Genomic DNA, 25,905 nt, shown 5'->3' with positions numbered 1-25,905 from the left:
TGAACCTCACAACTTCAGACCTTGACTTGGAATATACCACTGGGCAGCCTCATGACTTATCTTGGGGCTTGTCAGCCTCGATACATCAAGAATTCCAGCTCCACCTCTTCTTCCAGTTTCAATTCAGAGCCCGAGGTAGCTACCTTGGAATGCTGAATTTTGAGAGAGACTCTCTGAAAAGACATATATAATTCTCTATGGTGTGGAGAAAGTGGTTAGGGACATTTTGTTCCCTTTTTCATAATACTAGAACTCACGGACTTTCAATGTTGGAGTTGAAGTTGGAGACTGAGAACAGATAAAAGGAAGTACTTCTTCATACTGCGCATAGTAAAACTATGGAATTTGCTTCCACGTAATGTACTAACAGTCACCAATTTGGATAGTTTAAGTTGCGGATTGGACAAATTAATGGAGGATAAGGCTTTCAGTGCTGTTAGACATGATGGATATTTATCACATGCAGTATCAAAGGTAGTTGCCCATGAATGCCAGTTCCTGGGATCACAGGTGTGCATGAGAGGGGGATGCCATTGCACTCACGTCCTCTTCGTGCCTTTCCCATGGGCATCTGGCTGGGCAGAGTGCAAACAGAGTGCAAACATCTGGCTGGCCAGAGTGGTGGACTAGATAGTGCATTGGTCTGATCCAACACAGCTCTTATGTTCTTATCATATCCGATCTCTTTTATTAAATATTGCCCCTGTAGGTTTCAGACTGGACTTTAAATTGGCATTCAGATTTGAGCAGTTCTGTTATGTTAACAGATGCTCACTGTGCAAATATGCAATATACAATGTAACATAGTTGGGCATTCTTTATTAACCAGTTTCCACATGGTAAAGTATCATTATCTATCCCATCTATATTTATGAAGTAGCATTAATGTTTCAGCATTTGTGATACCAATTTGTGCTTGTGAAAATGCACAGATCCTCTCCCAAATGCACAAATCCTTCCAAAATGTGTATTTTAATGCTTTAGTCTATACGGAAGATACATTTTTGGTATTTACATTTACGTTTTCTACAACTGCATTTGCACAAAATACACAGGTCCACTGCAGAATCTCCATATTGGATACCTAGAAATACAAACTTCCCTGAATCCATTGTGGAGTTATCTGACATCCCTAACAGGAAGACAGAGAGCAGCTAATGCAGAAAAGAACCTTAAAGCTTTGTGAATGCAGTACAAATAATACAGAAAGACAGAAATAAAAATTTGCTTGTTATGGAGGATACTTAATGGTCAGTGCTAATTTTCAAAAGCACAGATTTTGATCTGGAAATTTCAAATGGATAACTTACCATCTGTAGCCTTGGCAATGGGGATATTACAAATGTGGGTATTAACTAATCATAGCATAAAATTCTAGTTATGTGTCCTCGAAACCATTCCAAACCTTTGCCTGTCATGTCAGCATGCTCAGGGCTCAGCTCAAATGCCCTGTTTTTGAATGAGGCTTTGTATATTGAACCCAAAGCGAAATGGGGAGTGAGAAGAAAAGGCTGACTTTCCAAAGCAAATATGGAAAGGCCAGGGCTGATCTAAGGCTTAGAACTCTAAGCCATTTCCGCACCTGAGGCAGCAGCGGGGCTCAAGGCCACCTGCTGCTTCCTGCCCTGAACTTTCCCTTTCTGAGTCACACCTGCTGCAGGGAAGCCACCACAAGGAGCCAATCTGGATGGAAAGCACCCAGGCTGGAGGTATCAGAAGGCAGGCCAGGTGGTCACTGTAATCCACTTAAAATTAGAAACAAAACAAAGCCAAAACCTGAATGGAAATGAAAGGATATGAGATAGATGAGGGTTGTTCGCAATGTGAGTCCTTCTTAGACCAGACGCATCAACATGCATAGGGCTTGAAGTCAGACTAATGTTGAAACATCCCTGAGACAATAGTAAATGAAACACAAAGTAATAATACATGGGGCTGTCAGAAATGAACTGAAAATTGAAACACGACGTTTTCAAGTACATATTCAGAGCAGGCTGAGTCTTCCCACCTCCAACCCAGTCCTCTAAGCACATGTAAGAACCAGTGTGGTGTAGTGGTTAGAGCGTTGATCTAGAACTCAGAAAACATGGGTTCTAGCCCCCACTCAGTCCTAAAGCTTTGGCCCAGCCACTGACACTAAACGTAACCTCCTCACAGGATCATCGTGAGGATAAATAGATTAGGTAAGCTGCCTTGGATTGCTTTTAAGAAAGAAAAGGCAGGATTATAACAAATCAAGTAAATATGAGTATACAGCAGGTGAGTACATAGCAGGTAGAACGCAGACTCGTGCGTGTGAGCTGAGCAATACTTCCCTGCTTTCATGGAGAATGACTTTTGGCGTATAGCTGTATATTCCAGCGCACGAAGCATTACTCAGTGTGCATATTACATAAGCAATCACCCAATGTGAAGGAAAGGCAGACTTCCTAGAAGGTCGGAGCAATGAATCACACAGGAAAAATGCTGAACACTTCAGGAACCTTCCATTATTTAATTTCAGACTTGTAGAACAATAGCCATTCTCTTGCAAATGACTGTCCTTAACTGAGGGTTGGAGAGATTCCATTAGGTAAGTCACTGCCTTGAACTTAGAAGAGGTGAGCAGGGCTGACATGGATGGGACATTTGGAGGGCTTTCATTGGTAGAGCCACCATAAGCTGGAGATGTTGCGGTGGCACATAACAATGAACAATTGAGGTGTGCCCAAGGTTGTCTTATTTCCCATATGGCATAGCCAAGGAAAATGGTTATCTCCCATTTGCCTTTTCCCCAGATCACTAAGATTTCTTGCATTGTCTATGGTGTTTGGTTGGTTGTGCCTTTGAACAGATACATGGCCATCATTGACCCTCTGAAGCCCAGACTCTCTGCCACGGCAACGAAAGTGGTGATTGTGAGCATCTGGATTCTTGCCTTCCTTCTTGCCTTTCCTCAGTGTCTCTTTTCCAAGACTAAAGTGATGCCTGGAAGAACTCTGTGCTATGTTTTCTGGCCTGGTGGCATGAAGCAGCGTTTCACGTAAGTCAGAGATGAAATGACAATCTATTCTCATATACTGTTTCTCCTGACAAAGTGCACAAGGGAAAAGCCCTAGCTTGAAGACAGAGCATGTGCCATACATGCAGAAGCTCCCAGGTGCAGTCCCCGGCTTTTCCATGCAGCACTGGGCAAGAATCCTGCCTCTAAAGACCCCTGTGGTGCCATTTCCAGCCACTCAGCTGGCTGGATGATGGGGCTGACTCAGCAGCATCTTCTGCTCCTATAGGAATGTGGCACCTGCTGCCCTGAATCAGACCAACAAATCACTGCATGGAGTAGTAGTGATCCAAACATTCCCTGCTGAAACCTGAAGGGTGAGGTTAAGGCAAACAAAATGGAGCAAAGCCGTTCCCCCTTCTTTACCATTTCCATGGCTGTTGACGCAGTATGGGAGCAGTCAAGGCAAGGAGAGCTTTTCCAACAGAGAGACCCCTTTGTCAAGCTGTCAGATGGCACATTCCCTTAGATTGGTTTTTCCCAGGCTGGAGCCCTTCAAATGGGTTGAGATACAACCCACACGATACATGATCACAGGAGTTGTAGTCCATGGTGGATGGTGGGTTGGTGAAAGCAGCTAAAGGGAATCAGGACCCAAGCCACTGGCGCATTTATCAGTAAAGCCCAGAACTTGACACTGTGCTTGCAAATGGATTGGCAGGTAGTGCAGATGCCTCAAAAGAAGCAATGCCAGGAAGTCCTACTAGCTGAGGCAATGTACGCACCCAGTTTTGGAGGGCCTTTGGGCAAAACACCCTCAAGGGCCCCTCTCCTTTCACACTCTCACCAGCTGCTTATCTTCCTTCTCATCAGTTGCTTGCTAACTGTAGGGCGCCATAAATACAGGTGCATGCAGTGCAGTAAGTCAGCAACGGGAAAGTGTGTGCAGGGGGATCCTAAGTAATTTGTTGCCATTTTTTGTTATCTACTATAGCATGGAGGAATGACTGTTCCCCGTGCATGCTTTTCCCTATTCTAGTCAGGTTCTGTTTGGCCTGCCAAACAGCAAGCTGGGGAGCATGATTGAATAGGAAGTGAGGCAAATAAGAAGGGCTGCCCTCATGAAATATCCTTCCTGGCTAGATCATGCTCCAGCCAATCCACCAAGAAGCTATTTGGTAGACTGGCCAAAGCACAACTGAAATGAGAGAGAACATGTGACTTTCCCTCTGTTTGGCTGATTCGTGGAGGGAGGGAGGGCAGGAAGGAGTGGGATGCACAGGAAGATCTCAGCCCATGGGGCAGAGCAGTTTTAGCCTATCCCAAAACCATATGCGTTTGTGTGGGGGCATGCGCTTGTGTGTGCGTGCATGTGCATGGGAAAAAATGGGAAAATGAAGGAGACCCTGGCCATATCCATCACCACCGCTGGCCATACCAACTATTAATTTGTGCCTCCTGGCCCATACCCCATTGTTTCATGCAACCTTAGAGGCAAAAAAAGAAAAATTGTTGATCCCTTCCATATGCCACTAACTCTGTAAGACACACACACACAAATACATTCATACTTGTGTGTATGTGATATCTCACCCACTCTCAAGATGCTTTTCCTCAAAGAAAATGAAATGAGTCATTTCTTTTTATGCATAGCCTTTTGTATTTCCATCCCACTAGATGCAGGAATAATGGAAACGAATGGGTTTAGGAGTATGGAGAAATGTTCCAATATTGCTGATGATGAACGGCCGTATAACAATTGCCCTTGTTTCTCCATCCTTCATTTGAAGGAAACAGATTGCTTTTAACAGTGCAGATAACAGCTTCTGTTCTGAAGGCTTATTCTGCAAAGAATGTGTAGTTTCAATGTTTTCCTCTTTCAGGTACCACATCATTGTGATTGCGCTAGTCTATTGCTTTCCATTGCTTGTCATGGGCATCACATATACAATTGTTGGAATTACCCTTTGGGGTGGAGAGATCCCAGGTGATACATCTGACAAATATCATGAGCAGCTGAAGGCAAAGAGGAAGGTACTGTTAAACTAAATTTGCTTAATTGTGTTATTCATATGTGTAGCTTCATGGTCGTTTATTAATTTTAAAAAATACTGGCTACTTAGGAATGGTTGGATCATGCCCTCTTCTTCCCCAGCCACATATTTCTGCATCCAAATAGCATAATAACCCTTGATTTAAATAGATTGCTTCTCATTTTCATTTGTTTTTCAGCTATCACGTTATTTAGTATTCTGGCTTTGCAAAGTTTGCTGTAGTTTCCAGGTCTCTGTCATACTTGTAAGCATTTCTATGTAAAGGTAAAGTGATCTCCCAAACATTTGGGAATACTGGGGTGACACAAAGTTTATGGCCTATGACTAAATTCAGTTTGCCTTTGAAGAAACCATTTGGGATGAATGCCTGATCAATCCCCTAAATCACCAAGCTCGGTGCAGGTCACAGACCTCAAGTGGCATCCCATGGCCTATAAGGGAAGGGGCTACTACTACTGTTGGATTTGTGTGGCAGCAAAAGCAATGCAATTTTACAGCAAAAAGGACATGCCATGAGAGCTCACCTTTGGCAGTGGCGGCATGGGTGGATTAGGTAGGTGCCTGGAAGTTGTCCAGCCCTGCATTAAATCCATCTTCCCACTTTGATAATAATGTTGAACTTGATGTTATGGAGGACGTGTGGCTGTCACATTGTAGGGATAGATTATGCTATTATCACATCTTCCTCTCTAGGCAATAGCTAGTCATGTAAAATGCACAACATACAGAGCTCCGTTTTCAGCAGCATGCATCAATTCCCAGGATGCTCTGCTTCTGGCCCATGCAACTCATTCCCTAATTACTCTTAGAATTGCAACCCAGCTCTAATTGATCCCATATGATACAGGATCTTGGGTTCCAGTCTTAATGCCATTCTGACTCGAAGTTCTAATGAAAGCACTCCCAAAGGCTTTTGTTAAAATGATGGCCCCCTTTATCAATATGACTTTTGTTTGTTACTTAATGACGTCCTATTTCTCCCTGATTGAGCACGTACTGCCTGTTACATCATTTATCAAATAAAATGTTTAGCGAATGGTCTACTCCCTATTTTTCCCACCACTGAAGTACCTTCAGTTTTGGAAACAGTGTTCAACCCTTTCTGTTTGCACATGCATTTGATGACTGGCTGGAGCGCAGCATATGCCAGTTCTGCAACAATATTATTTAAATCTATAGTGCCTGCATCCTTGTTGTGCTATTTGAATTAAAATCATGCTACCAGCTGCAAGCTTCTGATAGAGGGCAGAAAATAAGGTTACATAAAGAAAAGATGGGGGAATCTGTACTGGATTTATCCGAGTTCCCATCTTTTCTGTAGAGCTAACCAAAAGGATTTCAGAAGTCCAACAGACTGGCAGGTGATGGAGTCAGACAAGGGACCAACTGCCACTGCCCCCTAGTCTTTATGTTAGTGTAGTTAAATTACATAAGAAAGTTGAGGATGGAGATGGGGAAATAACTCAGTAACACAAGGAGGTTACAGACTGATGGAAAAACTAACCAGGAAGTGAGTCAGGACAGCAGCAGAATCAAAAATGTAAAAACAGCCAAGAGAGGAGTCAAGAGAGAGGAGAGAAGGGACACATTAGAGGAGTGTGGGCAAGCTTGCCTATATGTTTGGCAAGTCCATTTTATATATATAACCCTGACTGGCTACTGATTAGTAGGAAGAGAGGGAGCTACTTTACCCTGAGTCTTTCTATCTAGCCCTGTATCACTGGCACTGACTGGCAGGGGCTCTCCAGGATCTCAGGCATCAGTTTCTTCTGCCCTGCCTAGAGATGCTGGGGATTGAACCCGGGACCTTCTGCATGCAAATCACATGCTCTACCATTGAGCTGGACTCAGAAGGTCAAATTCAAACATACAAATTTGGTATCCATTTGACTGTGAACATTCAATTGTACCAATTAACATTTGCGAATAGATGAAGGTAACATCAGGGTTAATAAATGCTGAATGTACCATTCAAGAGTGCCATGTTTAGTTCATTAGCATTGTCTACAGCTAGTGGAATTAGGAGCATCGTGTATCATGCCAGCCATTAAAATGTTTCAGCTGTCTTTGGCTTCCAAGACAAATACTACAATGAAACAAAAGTTAGATAGATTCTTTACAAGGCAGTTTTCTGGGTTATTGCCACCAGCTCCCTTTCTGCTAGTGAAATAATTTCTGCTACTAAGGATTTGCCAAGGGTATGATTGTAATGATGAAGAGGGAAATCACTCGTGACACATGGTGCTTGCAGAGAGCAAGCGCAGAAGAATATGTATTTGAAAACCAACCTTGGAACAAAGAAGTCTCTTATTCTCACATTAAGAAAGGGAGGAAAGCTGCACTTGATAGTGAAACAAATGTGATACAGATGCTAACAGATTTTGAGACCCACAAAATGGAAAACTGGCATCACCGTCAGCTGCTAAAGAAGCAACTTAAATCGTCCCTCCACTGAGAATGAGCTCATGTATCTAAGGTGTTAAAGCATATACTGCTAGAACAATATAGTTAGTGGTTACGGGTGTATGAGAAATTTGTTTCAGGTCATTTTTATCAGAAGTTACCCAGTTTGCACCTTCTGAATAAAACCCAGGCTCAGCACATGCCATGGTGAGAGTCTGTACATTTCTGAGCTCGAACTATTTGCTTGACTTCACAGCAAAGGATACAGCACAGATACTTGTTCCTGAACAGTTAGCTCCTCTTCAGTGGGGTCCTCAAACACAGGCTGAACAATCAACTGCTGGGAATGTGCTAGCACCAGAATCCCTGCATCTAGGAGTGGCTTGCACTAGAAGGCCAACAAGATGGCCCTTCCAGCTCTATGATTCTATATGTCTGTCACCAAAACAACCATATAAATGTAGATAAAAATACAAGAGAAACCATAAAACATGATACAAAATATCAAGAATATGAGACATTAAGAAATTATCTCAGATCTTCAATCCTCCCAAGGTTGTTATCACTCTTTCAGAAGCATTGATTTGCTATTGTTAGTATTTATCTATAGATTTATCTGATAAAAAGTCATCAAGCTGGTATACACCAATTTAAAACCATCAAACAATAGACATAAGAACAGAGCTGCCTGAATTTTTAGATCTTGTGCTAGCAGAAGAGGAGATCCTGCACAGAATAGAACCTTACTTGCCTTTCTGTCTAGCACAGGGGAAGGAGTCAGGGCTTCTAATTATTCCCCCTGCACATTTCTCATTTAAGGATCTGAAAAGGGAAAAAAATATTTTTCAGAAATCACATTTCTTTTCTCATTGCCATCTTCAATTTGAAGTAAGCTTGTTCATTCCTCAGTTTCTGCGGTTGCCTGCCACTTGCTCAGCTACCAAAGGCAATGAGTCATATTTCCTTGTATATTTTCTACCGCTAACAAAATAGCAATTTATTAAATTTCCAACATGTGTGGGATGACGTGTCATTGATATATAACTTGCTAATGAATGGGCATTAAGAGTAGAAATGCAAATATGAGCCATGACATTTCCTACTGCTTTATCCTAACAAAATTACAACTGCCAAATGACAGCAGACAAAGCAGAAGAACTCGGACTAATACTGCCTTCACATTTATTCTGTATTCCAAATAAATTAGAGCCTTGTGTCAGATGGGTGCAATTTTTTCAGTGTTGAATAGCAGTGGCATCACCAATGAAACCGGTCAGTTCACAGCAACAGCTGGGATTGTTCAGCTTAGAAAAAAGGCAATCCAGGGGAGTCATGACAGAGGTGTACAACATTAAACATGGTATGGAGAAAATGGACAAGGAGACTTCCCCCACTTCACACAATACGAGAACTTTGGGTCATCCCAGGAATCTGATGGGTGCGAGATTAATGAGAGATAAAAAGAAACACTGCTTCACACAGCACATATGTACACGCTGACCATCAGTGCCACAGCAGGGAGTGATGGCCACCAATTTGGGCAACTTTAACAGAGGAATAGACAATTCATGCAGGGGAAGCCTGTCAATGGCTAATAGTCCTGTTGGCTATATGCTGCCTCCAATAACCCAGGAAGCATTCCTATGCACACCAGTGGCTGGGGAAAATGAGCAGGAGGGTGTCTCACACTTATAGGTCTTCTACAGGCAGCTAGTTGGCGACTACGTGAAGAAAAAGCTGGAGTCGTTTGACCTTGATCTGATCCATCATGGCTGTTCACATGTTTTACACCTTTGTTCCATTAAACATGCTAAACTCTTATGATCAGAAAAAATGAGAGTATCTCCTGTCAGTATTAGCAGTTGCTTCATACCACCAGTGATCTGCAAAAGTCCAAAGGAGAGTGGCCACATGCACATTGCCCCAAAACAAGGCAGACATCTCGAAAATTGATTGACAATGACATAAAATTGTCTAAAATTAATAATTCCGTGAACATGAAATTAATTTTTTTCCATGAAAAACACAGGAATTGGCCCTTAATATCTAGTAAGTGTGGAATTTGGGGCTCTAATCCTTTTGAGTATCTCTCTTTCACCCTCACACATTCACCAGTGACCTAGACAGCGGAGGTGGGATTTAAACTGTTGTAAACCACCCAGAGATCTTGGTCATTTGGCAGCATAGAAAGGAAAATGACAAGCACAGCACTTGCCCAGTGCACTATACCAGGCTGACCTTGCTCTTGCTCCTGGCCTCATGACTATTCCTTGACTCCAGGTTACACCTGGATTTTGCCTGTTGACTGAGCTTCTGCTGCCAGTACAGACCTCTTCTGACTGGGCAGCAATAGCTGAAAAGAAAATCAACACTAGGAGTCAGGAAGGGAGGAGTAGCATAGAAGCACATTCTACACACTCTGCATTTTTAACCTGCTTTCAGATTTTTAAGAAACTTCTGTTCATTCCCCAGGGAAAGTAGATCTGGGGAAAATGCTCAAGAGCTTCAGTGAAGCAAATGTGACTTATTACCTAAAGCTTGATCAGTTTGATTGATGAAGCCATATGGTGCCAGTTCAGTGCAAGGAACAGCCCATCCCATTGGGAACAGAGGTAATGAAGTGCAGCAGTGTGATTTACCATGAAAATTACTATATGATTTATGACAAAAAATAATTTCCAGCAGCACTGGGTATTGCTTTTCAGTCCACTATAGATGCTTTCCTGTAGACAGGCAAGTCAGCACTTCTGAAACAAAAGTCGGAAAAAAGATTTTTGAAAGACTTAGTATAAGGGAGATTGCAACTAAAATGAAACCTGGAGTCCATGTTTACCAGCTCAGGATCACTGAATCCTGGAGATGAGCTGAATCAAGATTTCGACAAAGGATGGTCACTGAAATAAGAGAAAATGCATCATCAAAAATTAGAATGAAAGAAGTGACAGCTTAACATAAAAAGTACATCTGCTAATTTCTGCAGATGAATAGCAGTGTGTCAACTTTTACAGAGCCCATTTTTATATTTAAAGAGCTTCCAGAGGACCTCTGTTTGAAGGCATCCTTTCTTGGAAGGCTGTCCTCTCCGATTCCAGTTTAAAGATAACCATTGCCCATCAGAAACTAGCACTAGGAATGTGTGAGGACTCCATTCTGGAGTGGGAACCCATCAGACTCAGATTCCCAGACCCAAGCCTGCTTTCCAACAGCCATGAGTCCCACTCCTTGGCAAACACAGCAATCCCTGCTGCGGCATAGAAATGTTATAATAATAATAATAATAAGGCTGTGGCCTCTCCTCCCAGAACATTGTCCTCAGTTTCCATTCCAACTGGTCAGCTATCTAAATGCAGGAGAGGGGGAGAGAGAAAGAGAGAGGGAGAGAGGGTGGGAAGGAGAGGGAGAGAGAGCTGAAAGGTTCCCTTTAAAAATTATTTGTTTTGTTTTAATAACATGAAAGAAAGGTTGTCTCCCACCTGTCACTAACCTTACTAATTTTTTTGGTGTCAGCTTAAGACTGTCTTCTACAATAAGGCATTCAATTAGTTTACTGGGACTTTGACAGTTTAATCAAGTTCCAAGATTTTACCTTGTTTAAGTTTTTGGCATTTTTGTATGTATTTTAAATTTTGTATGGCAACCTTTTATAATGTTTTATAATGCGGTTTATTTTATACTGCATTTTAAAAGTGTTGTTGTAAACCATGCAGAGATCTTTGGCTGTTGGGCAGTATAGAAGTTAAATAAAGGAATCAGTAAATAAATATTACATCACTATCTCACCTTCCGCTCCTTTTGCACGGCAACTTAAATGATCTTCCCTCTCCGCTGGAAGTTGTGAGAAGTTAGGATAAGAGGCAGTGACTGCCCGCGGCCACCTAGTGAGTTTCACAGCCAAGTGGGTGCTAGAATCCAGATTTCCCAAGTCCCAATGTAACAATCTTACCACTCACAACTGCAGGTGTTATTTCAACATTTTGTGTATTGAGTTGTGTATTAACAGCAGCCTTGATGCACTCACTCGCAAGGGACAGTCACTGAAGTGCAGCAGGACTGAAAAAAGTCAGACTGTGATGCCATATGTTTAGTAATGTAAAAAATGTGACCAGGCAGTGTGGAGAGGTGCTGCTTTTGTGAGACATTAGCTTGTAAAGTCTAGTTCTGGCCTGAGGGAACATCTTGTTTTCAGCCAATATGTTGTTTCTGTAATTTCTTTTATGATTTTGCTGATTTGATCAGATGTGAATATCAGTGATAGAACAGCAGGTTATGCATGAACCAGAGCTAAACATTTTCTCAAAGAGTATGCTGCCTGCCCTTTCAGGAAAAGCATAACATTTTTTGTTGGTAGAAAATATGATAGGGAAATGAATGTTTTTAAAATATAGTGAGAAAGAATCAGTGGTGGTAAAGGCAAGAGCATTTTGGGAAATAATTTGGGGCAGTTATTTATGGAGCTAAAGCAGTACTATTATTCCTGTAAAAAACTAAAAAAAGGAAAGAAAAAGAAACCTAACTGTACTCTGCAGTCCTTGAGAGAGTCAAACAGCATTCCATCTCAACCTTGGCCTAGAAAGGACTAACTCATCACGCAGGTCGAATCCTCTATTATACCTCTTCCACAGCTCAGTAAATCTACTTCTTATCACTGTAACTTCCATCAATTCCCAGGCAACGACACTTGCCTTGATCCTCATCAATCTCCATAATTTGGACTGTCAACATTAGCTCTTCCTTGTTCTTCTCTCTGTCTTTCCCACTCCATTCTGTGTAACATCCTCTGCAGCATGGAGTCAGCTCTCATCCTTGGCATCCCACCCACACCCATTGTTGGAACATAGTCCTTGTCTTCAAGTAGAACAGCATCAAGTGGACCAGAATTTCTCATGTTCCTATTAAGGCTCTGGCTCCCAGTCCCCCAAATTTATAGTTCTGAAATGCTTGTATAAGAATTAATTAAAACAGAAGCATAACCATAGCAAAACAGGATTTGATTTTTTTTTAAATCCCAGTGACTAAGCAGGAGTAAGTTGAGTCATTGCATCCCAGATATATTTGAGTGTGGATGCTTTCCTGTCCATTTTATATGGAAAAATGATTACAGCCAGTGTACAGCGGTGGTTAGAGTGTTGGACTGTGATTTCGGGGATCCCAGTACATCCCCATTCATCCATGATGCTCACTGAACAACTTTGGGCCAGTCACTGACTCTTAGCCTAACTTACCAGTCAGGACTGTCGTGAAGAGGAAGACAATTATGCAAGCCTCGGTTTTTTGCAGGAAAAAGGTAGAGTATAAGCAATATTAAATACAACAGAATAATAATGATTAACCTGTTAATCACAAAAACATATTAACCTATTGCAGCGTCTCCAGAAGTAGTAGAATAGTAAATGTGGAAGTGGTGTAACCTATAGCCACAGCCAAGGAGAGTACAAACATTCAAGCAGCTGCTTTGATCCAGCTCAACAAACCAGTTCTAAGCTTTATGTCTATCAGAACCAGATCTTTTGTAATGCTAATGCTCTTAATTTCCCATTCAAGGCCAAGCCTCCCCAAATATTTTGCATTACAACACAGAACAATATATTGTTCCTGGCAGAATTCATTCTCTCCTCCCCCTGTCCTCAGCTACAGTGAGAACTGCAGCAAAACTCAGGAAACAGGGAATTCTGAGGGGGCGGCAGATAATGTCTGATAAAAAGTGCTGGAGCTGACCTCTAGCTCCACAATGCAACTGGTCTCCAGTTTTTCCTCTGCATCGCTGGTACCACTGCTTAAATCAGTAACTTTCCCCACTACTGCCACCACCATATGCCCCTTGGAAGTTGCTGAGCCAAAGCTGGTGAAGGCCACCATGTAGTAAAGTGATGTTGTCCAGGGCACCTTTTCTGCTTAGGAAAGATGCAGGGTAGGCAAAGCCAGGAGTCGCAGCTGATGCACGGCAGAGTGGGACCTCCATGCAGCAGCCAAGTCAGGTATCTGCTTTGTGCTCCATGTGCTGTCCCAGGGGGTTTCAGATATAATACTGGATATTCCTCTCCCACAGAGCAGAGCCTGGAGAGGGAAAGGACATGGGAGGAAACCTCTACAGGCCGGAAGAGAACCCCTGGTGGGCTGGATAAAGCACACGGGCTGGAGGTTGACCACCCTGGCATAGATCATACGCATCAACAGCTCTCTTTCCTCTCCACAGCTGGAAATGAGGCGGCAGCATCACTCAGGGGACTGATTTGTCCTATTGGCCTTTAGTTAATGGCTTCCTACTTTTGACATTCACAAAAAACCTGAATATTGTAACATTGCGAGGAGTTATCTCAATAAATGCAACTTTTATTATTGAATTTCTAAATACCCTCTTCGAAATGAGTTGGAGGCATATGTTTTATTTTGTCAGTCCAGTTCCATATAAGAGCATAACAGAAGCAGAATGTTAAATGTGCAATGACCCAGAGTGGGCAGGACAGAGCACTGAGAAATCAGATGTCTGAGAGACTCAGAGCAGTTGTTAAAACCTTTCCATTATATTATCCCATCCAACTTGCAGACAGATAAGGCCCATGGGAAAACCAAGACATGAGCAAACCTTTCTTAATGCTGCGCTTCATGACTTTGTGGCTTCTTTGCTAAGAGGCATCACCCAGAGGGAGAGACACTGCAGTGGGGAGAAAAGGAAAGCAACGATTTGTAACATTTAATACCCGTTTACAGTTTCACGTGACAAAGGAAAACAGGAGTCTCTCCAAAACAGGATTGGGTGAGTGGGTGGATTGTTTTTGGTGGAGGCTCACAGGCCCTTGGAGGTGTTGGGAAGCCTTGATGGCAGCCACAACAAGGATAACCAGGCTTAGTCAGGAAAGACCCCTTTCGCCTTGAACCTCAGAGGTTTTATTGAAAGATCACCCAGGACCCCTGCAGTTACTTGCGACAGCATGCTACTCTCACCCAACTCCAAGCTTTTAGAACATACACAGAGTGTTTTATAGATTCTGACTCATGAGCCCAGCAGCTGAGCAATTGATGACAAAATAAGGTGATCACATTCAGAAGAAGGTGAGAGGTCTGCCAAGGGAGATCAGTACAATGGCATTCGATTGCATGATATTAATATAATGATCACTGAGGCACAGGGATTATTGTGAGTCTTGGCATGCAAATAAGGGTGATTGCAATGCTGTTAAGCTGGCAGCCTTATCAAATCTAAAACAATAGCCCTGGCAGCTTCTTGGGGAAGTCATCAAGCCCCACTTCTTAAAGGAACAGCAAATACTAAACAGTAACCTGGCTTGGAATCGGGGTGCTTTCTGAGAAAGGAGTGCAGGCTTGATTGTATAACACAAAGGCACATATAAGCAACATTTCTGTACCAGGATTTCTCTGAATTTTCCCAGCAGAGGTCACCTGTTAAGGGGCCCATGCCACCAGTGGGCTAGGTCAAGGTGAGCAGTGGGCAGGAACAGAACCAAAATGCACTCACGCTCCCTGCCTTTCCCCCACTCTTTCCCTTCTCTTCTCATTGATGTAGGAAGGGACAGATTGTTCTTGCCAGAGGTCTGAACAGAGCTGTTGCCGGAGGATTTTGAAAGTTGATGGGGGATTGCAGGCTGCCCACCTCTGCTGTAAAGGATTCTCATTGCTAATTCTCTGCATCTTCCTTTCCTAGAAACGTCTCTGGGCACAGGAGAAGATCACACTTGCAAGCACCGCACAGCATCTCTTTTAGTGTTTCTTCTAGTGCCCATCTTTAAAAAAAGCCTTAAAATCTCAAGACTCTGCTTCAAAGAAAACCATAATTTTGTCCTTCTGTTCACTCTGTACTAACCCAAAGCTGTGCTTTGTAGCTGTCCTCTCCTCCCGCGAGTGCCTTTGGACATTGAATTCCATATTCTCTTTATGATAATTGCTTTTGAAGCAGAGGAAAGGAATGAAGTTCCCAATCAATTTAAGCATTCCCAAAGTGGGGCAGTTTGCTGCTGTGTGCAGCTAGCCTTCTATTTTATTCATCCATTCACGCACTCACTCGATTTGTATCTGGCTTTTCAACCAAGTGATCCTCCAAGTGGCTAGACAAAATGTTTAAAAATTTAAGAAGCAATTTAAAAATAAAAAATAATCACAGAAGAATTGCTGTACTAGATTAGACCAAAGACCTTCATAGACCAGCATTCTGTTACAAGATGCATCTGGAAAGCCCAAAAGAGCACTAGTATCTGTTGATGGACATATCCCCCATTAATGCAATTAATCCCCTTTTAAAGCCATCCAGGTTGGTGACTGTCACTATATCATTCCTGTACCTTTCCTGAATCTTCTACCTGTCAACTTTATGGGGTAGCCTCAGAGTCTAATACGCGAGAGAGAAGAAACCTTCTCCCTGTGCACTTTCTCCAGATCATGCATAAATTTTATACATCTGCATAATGTCTCCACTTGCATTTTCCCCTAGACTAGAAAGCTCAAATTAATATTATTGTGTGTGTGTGTGTGTGTGTGTGTGTGTGTGTGTAGTTTTAGCAGCTGCAAGTTGGCAGCATTAGCAGCTGCAGGAGGTGCAACAAGGAATTAAAAGTCAGTTGTGACTGTGAAAAACAAACTTCTTTTCCCCCCAGGTGGTCAAAATGATGATTGTCGTTGTGCTGACCTTCGCAGTGTGCTGGCTGCCTTACCACATTTACTTTATAGTGACTGGCATCTATGAGAATTTGAACCGGTGGAAATACATTCAGCAAATCTACCTAGCCACCTTTTGGCTTGCCATGAGTTCTACCATGTACAATCCTATTATCTATTGCTGTCTCAATAAAAGGTAAGGATAACATCCAAGTCCATGAAGTTTTTACTTCAAGAGTCATCTGTCAGATTGTGGGGCGTCTTGGTCATTTTCTCTTTACTCATTCATATGGTCAAGTCAAAAAGAAGAAAGTCAAGAGAAGCAGGAAAGTATCTGCTGTGGATTCTCCCATTATATAAAGCTTTGGATATTCAAACATCTTAAGGGAAACCCACAGAAAGTTACACTTCTGTCCAGATTCATCCGATGAACATAGAAGGGCCATGCTGGATAAGACCAAGTGTCCATCTACTACAGTGTTCTGTTCTGCCGACCAACCAACTGGCTGCAGGAACATCTATAAGGCCTTATTCCTCTCCTCTTGTCCTTTTCACACAAAGGTTAGAGCCCATATGGTGTGGAAGCAGGAAGCCAGTAGTTCTTCCACAGCTACACAGAATGAATGCAAGATGTGGGATCGAATTGCAGGGTCCCTGCCTTTGGGCTCTGCATGTTGAGCAGAACTCCCCATTTGAAATGCCCCATTTGGATGTGGGTGGTGTAGATGGGGCCAGTGGGACAGTGTGATGAGGCTGGTGGGACAGGGTTGCCTGCATGTTATCCCACCCTCCATTCATTTAGGATATTCATGGACTGAGGAGTGGGAACCTTTGAGCCAATCTCCCAGTTCGGCAGTGTCGCGTGTAGCAGCCTGATAGCCATTCTTGGGCCATAGAACTTGAGACCACGAACTAAGGACTGCATGTTTGAATGCTCCATCAAGGAAAAACAAGATAAAGTACATGTCCCTGCAAACGGAAAACTAACTTGTCGAGGGGCAGGCTATACAAGAAATGCATATTGCAGAGGTTAATCACCCTTTTTAGCTCCACTTTTCTAGAGATCAGTGGCTCTTGAATTCTGCTAGTAGCTAGTGAATTCTGGGTTCGTTTGCAGCCAGAATCATTTTGGTGATTCTTTTAATGTTGGCAGAATTTGTAGGTACTGAACAATATGTAAATATGAGCAGGCTCATTAATTCACTTATGTCTGTTAGATTGCATGGTAAGGGCACAAACACACATTAAAATCAGCGTGTATGCCATACCATTACTATGCCAATGCCGGGAATGGGCAGATGTCAGGCTTAGAAGACCAACTTTACTTTTTGCAAGAACCTGAAACTCTGTGAACCAGACTCAAGTGGAAATACTGGCTTTAGGGCTTGGTATACAAGTTGCCTCTGTCCACCAACTCAGCCCAGGAATTTGTTTTCAGGAGAAGAACATTGCTTACCGCTCCTTTCACATACTTGTCTCCCCCATTTCAATACCTTGTTTGGGGGTGGAAGGTCATTTTTGTTGATTGCTGTTTTTAAAGGACAGGAAAGCCTTATTCCTTTATGAACTCTTACTGATCTACTACAAATTACCCAGAGATCTGCCAATAGATCCCGATCCACTTTCTGTTTATTCATGACGTGTGCAATTGCATGCGCTGTATGCCTCTACCCTCATTTCTTTGAATGTTCCCAAACTGAAGCTGCAATTCTATGCACATTTACCTGGAAACCAACAAAAGTTGAACAGCTTGAACACAGCCAGGCATATTTTCAAGTAAGCATGTGTTGTCTCAGGCTGCAAATCTACCAAGACAAAACACCTTCATTCACAGAATGAACCAGCACCTAATTCTGTAATGAGTAATTATTACAGAATTTGTTTTGAGACCTCTTTGGGAAGAGTGCCTGCAGAGTGTTCCAACTGCTATAGTGTGCGTGCAAATATTTTAAGATGATTGCTGATCGCTGATGAACACACATTCTACCACTTTTCAGCATCTTGATCAAACACCTGTTCGTTGCAATCTCAGTTAATATACACCATGCAGCTGGTATGAAAATACTGATCTTTCTCCCCATCTTCTCATTAGCACAGAATATGGGCTTATGCATTTTTAATACTTTAATATTATTAAGTAACTAATTTTCACAGTGAGCTTTATTGCCCAGTACTTTTGTTCACAGCATTTTTATTTATATCAGTACTGTGCTCATTCATTATCCTGAATAATAAAGGTATGAATATCCATATATACTCTGTTCGAAAGAGAAGGTTCTGACCAGCTGGACTCTCAGCAAGGAGCTAAATGAGGTGACACCCAGGAATAGATAGGCCACCCTGTTTCCGGACAATGTCAGCTTCATGTACCTGCGCCATCCTATTTTCTACTGATTTTTTAAAAAAATCTCACACAAACATACAGAGACAGAATGACTTTTAAACTGTATGTGTTTCCCCTCAAAATACATGTTCTGTAGGCACTTTTTGCTAAAATAAGTACTTTTATGTGCATTTCCTACCTAAATGCACATGTTTTTACTCATTGTCACACCAAGAAATATGTACGCACAAAACCCATGGTGTTCTCTGAGTATGTCCATGACTCCCTGATATCCAGAGAGTTTGATACATGCAGATTTTTTTTTAAAAAAGCTCAATTTTCATCAAGTCATGATACAGTCTAGAAAAATACATTGTTTGGTTCTACTGGCCCCAAATTTATCAGACAGAAAGAACTAAAATATAGTTAACTACATTTCTTGCTATCACTAGCCTTACTGCCTGCACAGGATACATGAATTGGACACCAATTTCCTGTGTGTTGATTTTCTCGAAAGCAGACATTGGTGATGCTCTCTCTCGCTCAGCAACAGAGAACAAATCTGCTCCATCTTCTGCATGATAGCCTTTCAGATATTTCAATACTACTATCACATTTACCCTTAATCTTCTTTTCTTCAGGATAAACATACGTACTCAGTTCTTTCTACCATATGGAGATATGAGTTAATTCCAGGCCCTTCATCAACTTGACTGCTCTCTTCTGGTCACATTCAAGTTCATCCACATCTGCTTTTCAGTCCCATTGTCCCTGTGTATATTTATTCCTTAGGGATGAAAAACTTGTAATCCAGCTCTTCTGAAAGCTACCAAGTCGGAGAAGGCTGGACTACATACTTCTTAAAATGCTGTGCCCATATACAAGATGTTTAATGAACTGCTTTACACTAAATGTTTGTTAGAAAATTTGTCACATTAATCAACTACCCTTGTTTTCAGGTTCCGAGCTGGTTTCAAGAGGGCTTTCCAGTGGTGTCCTTTCATTGAAGTTTCTAGTTATGATGAACTGGAGCTCAAAACCACAAGGTTCAATCCAACCAGGCAAAGTAGCTTATACACTGTATCCAGAATGGAATCCAGCATGTCTGTAGTATTTGACCCCAGCGATGGAGAAAGCACCAAGGCCAGCCGCAAGAAAAAGGCTTCTTCACAGGAAGCCAGCTTTAATGGCTGCTCACAAAGGAGTTCCAAAGCCACGTCAACTGTGTCAAGTTACATCAACTCTCCATATACATCAGTGGACGAGTATTCCTAAAGCCTTAAGTGAATGTATAATGGATGTGGGGAAAAGCAGTATTGCTAATGAATAAGACAATGCTATTCTGCCTTAGAACCAAACATCCAAGCTTCTGGAAAGTAACCAGGCACCAGATCTGAAGCACTGATTGCATGTGTATATATCTATTTATGTCATCTTAAGCCTTCGTTGATCCAAATTGCCTTTGTGATTTTGAAAGACAAGGACCGAGCCCTGTTTACAGTATAACAACATTGTGTTATGTTGTACATTGGAATGTTCAATGACTTCTTACAAAATGTGTTGGATCCAAAACTAATTAGAGTCCACTGGAATCAATGTGAAAAACTAGCTTGAATTCCAGTTCTTCCGGCATAAGCTTTCATACAATATAGTTCATTTCAATCAAAAGCATGGAATATTATGGAAAGTTTTCAATTTATAAATAGTACATGTGCCAGAATAGATGTTAAGTCTCTAAGAAGCCTCACACGGCTACCCTCTGGTCGTTGTTCAACAAGAACTAAAATTACTTGCTCTGGATCGACCCAGTGAAATCACATTAGACATGGTGAGCCTTTCCTTTGGAATGAGGATGATCAACAGCTGAATTGGGAATGTTATCAATCAGAAGGGCCCAGTAGTTTTATTGGTTTTAGGTTTTTTAAAAAAGGTGGATAAGGGCTTTTAAAAATCTGCCAACATTCTGTGACTATCAGTTTACATTCTGCAGCCCATCCTGATTAAGCCTTCACTATCTAAACAAGGAATAGGCAGCCTGGTAGCCAGGCTCCAGGATAGGTTGTAGGATAGGTTTCCAAGTTCCAGTTCTTCACTTTGAAACAGATTTCCCCAACCTTATACCTTCCACTATTGTGAGACTGCAACTTCCATCATCCCCATGCTGGATGTGGATGGTGGGGGCTATAATCCTGCATATTTAAAAGGAACCCAAACTACAAAAAGAGCATGAGATGCAGTAGCAATGGCTTCTCTTGCACGCTCTTTCCCCAGTCCTGTGAACTGGTCCACAGAAGGCCAGGAGTCTTGTCTGGTACATCCAGTGGGGGAGAGGTGGGAAGTTAAAGGTCCCAGCATTATTTGTAAAGGCACACAGCCCATTTCTGAGTTGCAGCCCGATTCCTGTACTCTTAACAGCTATGCAGAAAAATGTCACCACTTGAATTCTGCCATGTACTTGTGCATTCCTTTGATCTCTCGCTTTTTGTTAACCCTGGACGGGTTTAAGGGAACACAGGCTGCTGCATCTTCACCTTTGTCATTCAAAGTAACTCTGGTGACACTGATTAGAGGAGGGAGTGATAAAGGAGCACTGAGGACAATTAAGTACTGAATGGCAGGTTTCTGCAAGCCAAATTTGGCCCTGGGCCTAATAAGCAGTTAACCAGGGCCTTCCACCTTGGCAGAGAAAACTGAGTAGCTTGGCTTGATCTAAAGTTTCAATCAGTATGGTGTAATTCAGCATTATTCAGGCCACTTACTACATTAATAGCATAATGTGTCTCTCTATTCATTCTTTAAGCACTTTTCTATTATTTGCTCTCCTCATCTTTTAAGCAGATCAACAAGACACATATATTTACACATGGTGTCAATCCAGGCCATTTAATTAACAGGTGTTGCAAAAACAAACTTTATGGCACTATATGAAGGCAATTTCTTCCAGCCAACATACCACAACTCAGCAGTCACACTCAGTGGCCAAGGGATAACATTGCATTAAAAGAAACTGTGAAGTTTGCCAATGAACATAAATGTGTGTGAACATTGCAAAGACAATTTCCTATTTAATTTAAACCAGTTTTGTTTGTTCAGGTTTTGATTGTTGTGATTTTTTGTAAAGTATATGTCTCTACAAATGTGCACGTGTTAAAAAGGGGAGAGAGAGGTATGTGTTTGAAAACTTTTAAATTGCTACTGAAATGTGTTGAAATCATTTCTTTTTAGCTATGGTGTATTCTAATATTTCATAGTGAAATGTTGCTTTCTTGCTTGATGGGCACATAATCCCAAATGTCGCAATAGTTGTAGTGGTCATTTACAAGACTTGTTCTTTGCTCTTCTTTATATGTCATCATGTTGGTGCACAGCAGCTGCATTAATCAGGTGCCCTCCAGATGTGTGGGACCACAACTCCCATCAGCCACAGCCAACATGGCCAACACATCTGGAGTGGATCATGTTTGGGATGAGTGAGGTCAGTTACAGAGATGCATAGTCAAGATGTAGAGAGCTCTAAAGGGGCAATTTGGCCAAAAGTAAGGGCATTTAAAACTATACAGTCTTACCAGGGAGTAAGTCCCATTGAAGCCTGTGGGATTAAGAACAGGCATGTTTGGGATTGTATTGTAAATTCCACTGGCATGATTAACTCCTATCAAAATCTGTGGATCTTAAAGATGGTCATCTGTATCTAGATTCATCTTTATCCTTAACCTCATCGGGCAGAAAGCACTAACCTTTTTGGCTTGGTGGCCCATTTGGAATGTTGAAACCATGTTATGGGCGCTCTCTCAAAATGGCTGTCAGGTGTGGGGCTTGCCATAAAAAAGGTTGCCATTGCAGGCATGACCAATCACAAAACACTCATTTCCCAGAAAGCAAATAGATGAAATGAAAAGAAAAGTAACTTACCCAGGATCCTAAAGAAAAGCCAGAGGTAGGGTCTGATCTTCAAAACATTAAACTTCTCTTCTGAACCCAAGAAAGATGATGCAGCATGCCAGCTAAAAAGTGTTAAAAAATTAATCTTCATGTTCCAACCAAGAGGGACATGTTTCCTTAAGATCTGGTAGAGGCACTGGGACTGTGCTCCTCTCCAGATGTTGTTGTCTGATTACTTCTTGTATTTATTTACCTACTTGAAATACAGATTGTACTGTCGTGTTTCACATTCTGCACTAGAGTAGTGCTAATTTTATTAAAATATTGTGCACTTTATTTTTAGACCCATTTAAAGATGAATGGGTCCTTAGCATTTAGACCTTGTAGTTCAGTCCTTGGGCAATGAAGGTAAATAAGAGATGAAATTGTGGCACTTCAAGAACCTGTGACTATATGGAGTTAGAAGATGAGATATGGGGACCTAGCTATAGGGCATGAAAAATTGCATGCAACCAGATCATTATAACCCTTGTTGAGCTACCCTCTGCTTTGTAAAAGAAACTATGGGACATATTTTAAAAATGTATATCTAAGGACTAGAAACATGGTATTTTAAAAAGAAATAAAAAAGGATTATTGTCACAAAGGATTGGGGAAAAACACTGGGTTCTCCTGCTACATATGGAGCAGCTGTTTTCCTGCAGGCTATTTAGGGTGCCAAGGAGGAATTGCTTGCCTTAGGTCTCCCACTTGGGTGAGTGAGCTGACTCGTCCTCAAGGAACACATTTAGGGAATCATTAAAAGACAACAAGACTGGCTATTTGGATGGTATGTTCATTTATTTATTTTACAGTAGGAAGAACCCAAATGTCATAAGCTAGCACCTAGTTATTATATATACCTAAAGCTCATACTATTTGAATCCCCTCAAATATTTATTACATTTTTATCCCACCTTTCTCTCATTGTGGAACTCAAGGTGGCTACATGCTGTTCCAAGATGGTCTCCCCTCCAAGCTCAGCCCCAGACCTGCTTAGCTTCAGCATTGTTTTCCTTTAGACAATACTCTAGGAATGAGAGCTCCCTTCTTTTAGAAGCTGACACTAGAGGAAAACATGCATAAGTAATGCAATTTGAATATACTGCCCTCAGGGGCAATCTAGTGGCCTCCACCCTAGATACAGCTAAGCTTTCAAACTCAGAGGCTTACATACATCCAGTGGGTGGGATGTGTCTCAGCAGTGGTGCTCTCTGCACTTCACCCTGTGCACTGTATCTAGGTAACTGCCTTGGGGCATCTAGGGAAAGCCCTATGGAGTGGGAGGACAAGGGAATTGGAGTACCAGCAGGACCCTGCATCAGTAGATGGGACTGGCCTCCTCCCCTCCCTGCACCTGGCATGCTGCTTACACTGAGAAATGCCCAAGTGTGTTTCTTTCTGTGCTGGCTGCAAGGGTCCAGGGCAGGGGCTGTGAAACTCTGGTGCAAGTCCTCATGCTGGAATTCTGAGAATTCCTATCCCCTCCTCCCCCCACCCCATAAGAAGCTGGGAAGCTATTGGATCATACCCTTAATTGGGCTTGGAAAAGATGCATGGGAAACCAGAATGTGCCCTGTGTCTTTCTCCAAATACGACTGTACTGTTTTGTCCAAGATGTCACAGATGGCATCCTGCTGGCAATTGTCAGCCCATGCATACAGTCATTGGGAACAGTTTCTGTAATCACTTACTAGATAAACTGTCACAATGAAATCATCACAATGCACACCTGTAAATAAGATCTCTTGTTACTGTCAAGCCACATTAGCAAGGGCTTGATCAACAAGTCAGGTTTGCAGCAAAACAAAAGAGAAACACAAGCTTCTATTTGGACCTGTTACTACTACTACTATGACTTCATTTCTATACCACCCAATTGACAAATCTGTCACCTTGTGTAGGTCACATCAAGGAAAACTGTACAATAAAAAACAAATGACCATGGTGCATCTAGTGTATAAATTTTGTCCATGTAAACAGTTACGGTACCATGCCAAGTGGCTGCCCACAGCCTTCCAGACTCAAGGAAGTATGGGCATTTTAAAATATTTATTTTAGCTTTTATATATCACCCCATTCCCATAGACTCTGAGCAGTTTACAAGAACTAAATCTCCAGCTAACGGAGGGTGGGAAAAGAAGAGAGCCCTGGGTCGCCTTCATACTCCCTGCCACCTCCAAAATATTTAGACGGCCAAAGTTGGCATTCTAAATGCTTTTTCTGAGGGGAGGTTGAGGCACCTCCATTCTTCATGGGAGTATAGTAGTTGCTCTGAGCTCAACCCTTCCCTTCTTGCCCTCAGGCTCCAAAACCTCAGGCAAGCCTTTACAGTGCAAATCTTTATTGACACTTCTAAGTAGCCTTTCACTAAAGGGAAAGATAAGCTTCTGCTCATATAAATACTGGCATGTTTTCCCAGTCCCTGCTCTTTAGCCACTCTGCAACATCACCCTGCAGGTGGTTCTGCCTGGTAGAGAGCCAGCCTGTGAGACCTACTGCAGCCCTCAGGGCCAGGGACAGCGGGTGCCTCTCCTTTCCTGAAACTCTCCCCCTCTCTTCTGAAACAAGCCTCCTTCACCATCAGCCTGTGACACTGTGGCAGTGGCCTTGATGGAGCCTCAAAGGGTCCTTCCCCTCTTTGATCCTCCTGTCCTCCCATGCCTCCTCCTCTGGGTCATCTTCACAATCTGATAACTGTTGGCTCTGGAAAGCCAGCAAAGGATTGCACGACTGGCCCACTCACTGCAAGAGTGCCTTGCTCCTCCTCTCCCTTCCCTGCTCCTCCCTGTGCCAGCTTCAAAGCCCATCCAGCAAGTCTACCAGTGACATTCTGTGTTCAGCACTCACCTTGCTCCTCTAAATCTTTCCATTGTGCATGCAGAGAACCATCCTGCCTGGACAGCTGCTTGTGCACAATGAAGGCAAAGCAGTTGCACAAGCAGAAAAGATGATGTGTTGCACAATGCATTACACAAGAGTTATGGTTGCATAGGCACAATGGAAAAACAGTTCCACAAATGTATCTTTGACTGGGTGATTCTCTTGCACATAATTCAGAGCCTACTTACCACCAATACAACTTTATTTGCACCAATGGAATGACATAGTTGGGGAGAACTGCCTTGAAACTGGTAGTGACTTGCCGGTCCTTCAAAATCCAGGAGCCTCCAACAAAGAGCAGTTCTGTGACAACACCGCAAGATTGTCCTCTGTAAAGGAGGACACATGGCCACCCTCCAAGTACCATCAGACATGCCACAGCTATACCTAGAAAATGGAATAAGAAAAGGGAAAAAGGGGAAAGGGGAAAGAATTCTCTGTTACTGGCAATTCAGTCTCCTCCATGAACAATGTCTCCAGCCTTTGCCCCATGTCTCCTACTAGGACAATGAAGATGGGAAGGCACCTTCAGCTCAAGTCTACCCACAAATAAATATTGTTTCCGATTCATTCTTCCCAGACCTCTATACTTTAAGGTCCATTGATCTTACCTATGGAGGTTCAAGCATCTGCACAACTCCAACTCCAGGCCCAGCCTCACATTTGAAGAAGCTTCAGAGGGACCCTGGCAGGTACAGCAGCAAGAGCAAAAAACAGGGTGAGGCCACCTTAGC

At 42.4% G+C, this 25,905-nt stretch overlaps 1 protein-coding gene across 1 annotated transcript in view; it reads left to right on the top strand.

Annotated features, from left to right (window-relative positions):
- Positions 1-19,642, top strand: part of TACR3 (tachykinin receptor 3) — a 40,910-nt gene extending 21,268 nt beyond the window's left edge. Inside the window, exons 2-5 of the mRNA XM_044428502.1 lie at positions 2,834-3,022; positions 4,864-5,014; positions 16,044-16,240; positions 19,327-19,642. Coding sequence (XP_044284437.1) covers positions 2,834-3,022; positions 4,864-5,014; positions 16,044-16,240; positions 19,327-19,642 — 853 coding nt within the window. The remainder of the gene's footprint in view (positions 1-2,833; positions 3,023-4,863; positions 5,015-16,043; positions 16,241-19,326) is intronic.
- The last annotated feature ends 6,263 nt before the right edge of the window (positions 19,643-25,905 follow it).

The sequence above is a fragment of the Varanus komodoensis genome, unplaced genomic scaffold (assembly GCF_004798865.1).
Source record: "Varanus komodoensis strain SLA01 unplaced genomic scaffold, ASM479886v1 scaffold2, whole genome shotgun sequence".
NCBI classification, from domain to species: Eukaryota; Metazoa; Chordata; class Lepidosauria; order Squamata; family Varanidae; genus Varanus; species Varanus komodoensis.
Note: the sequence above shows the minus strand (reverse complement) of the source record. Positions and strands in the feature narration are given on the sequence as shown.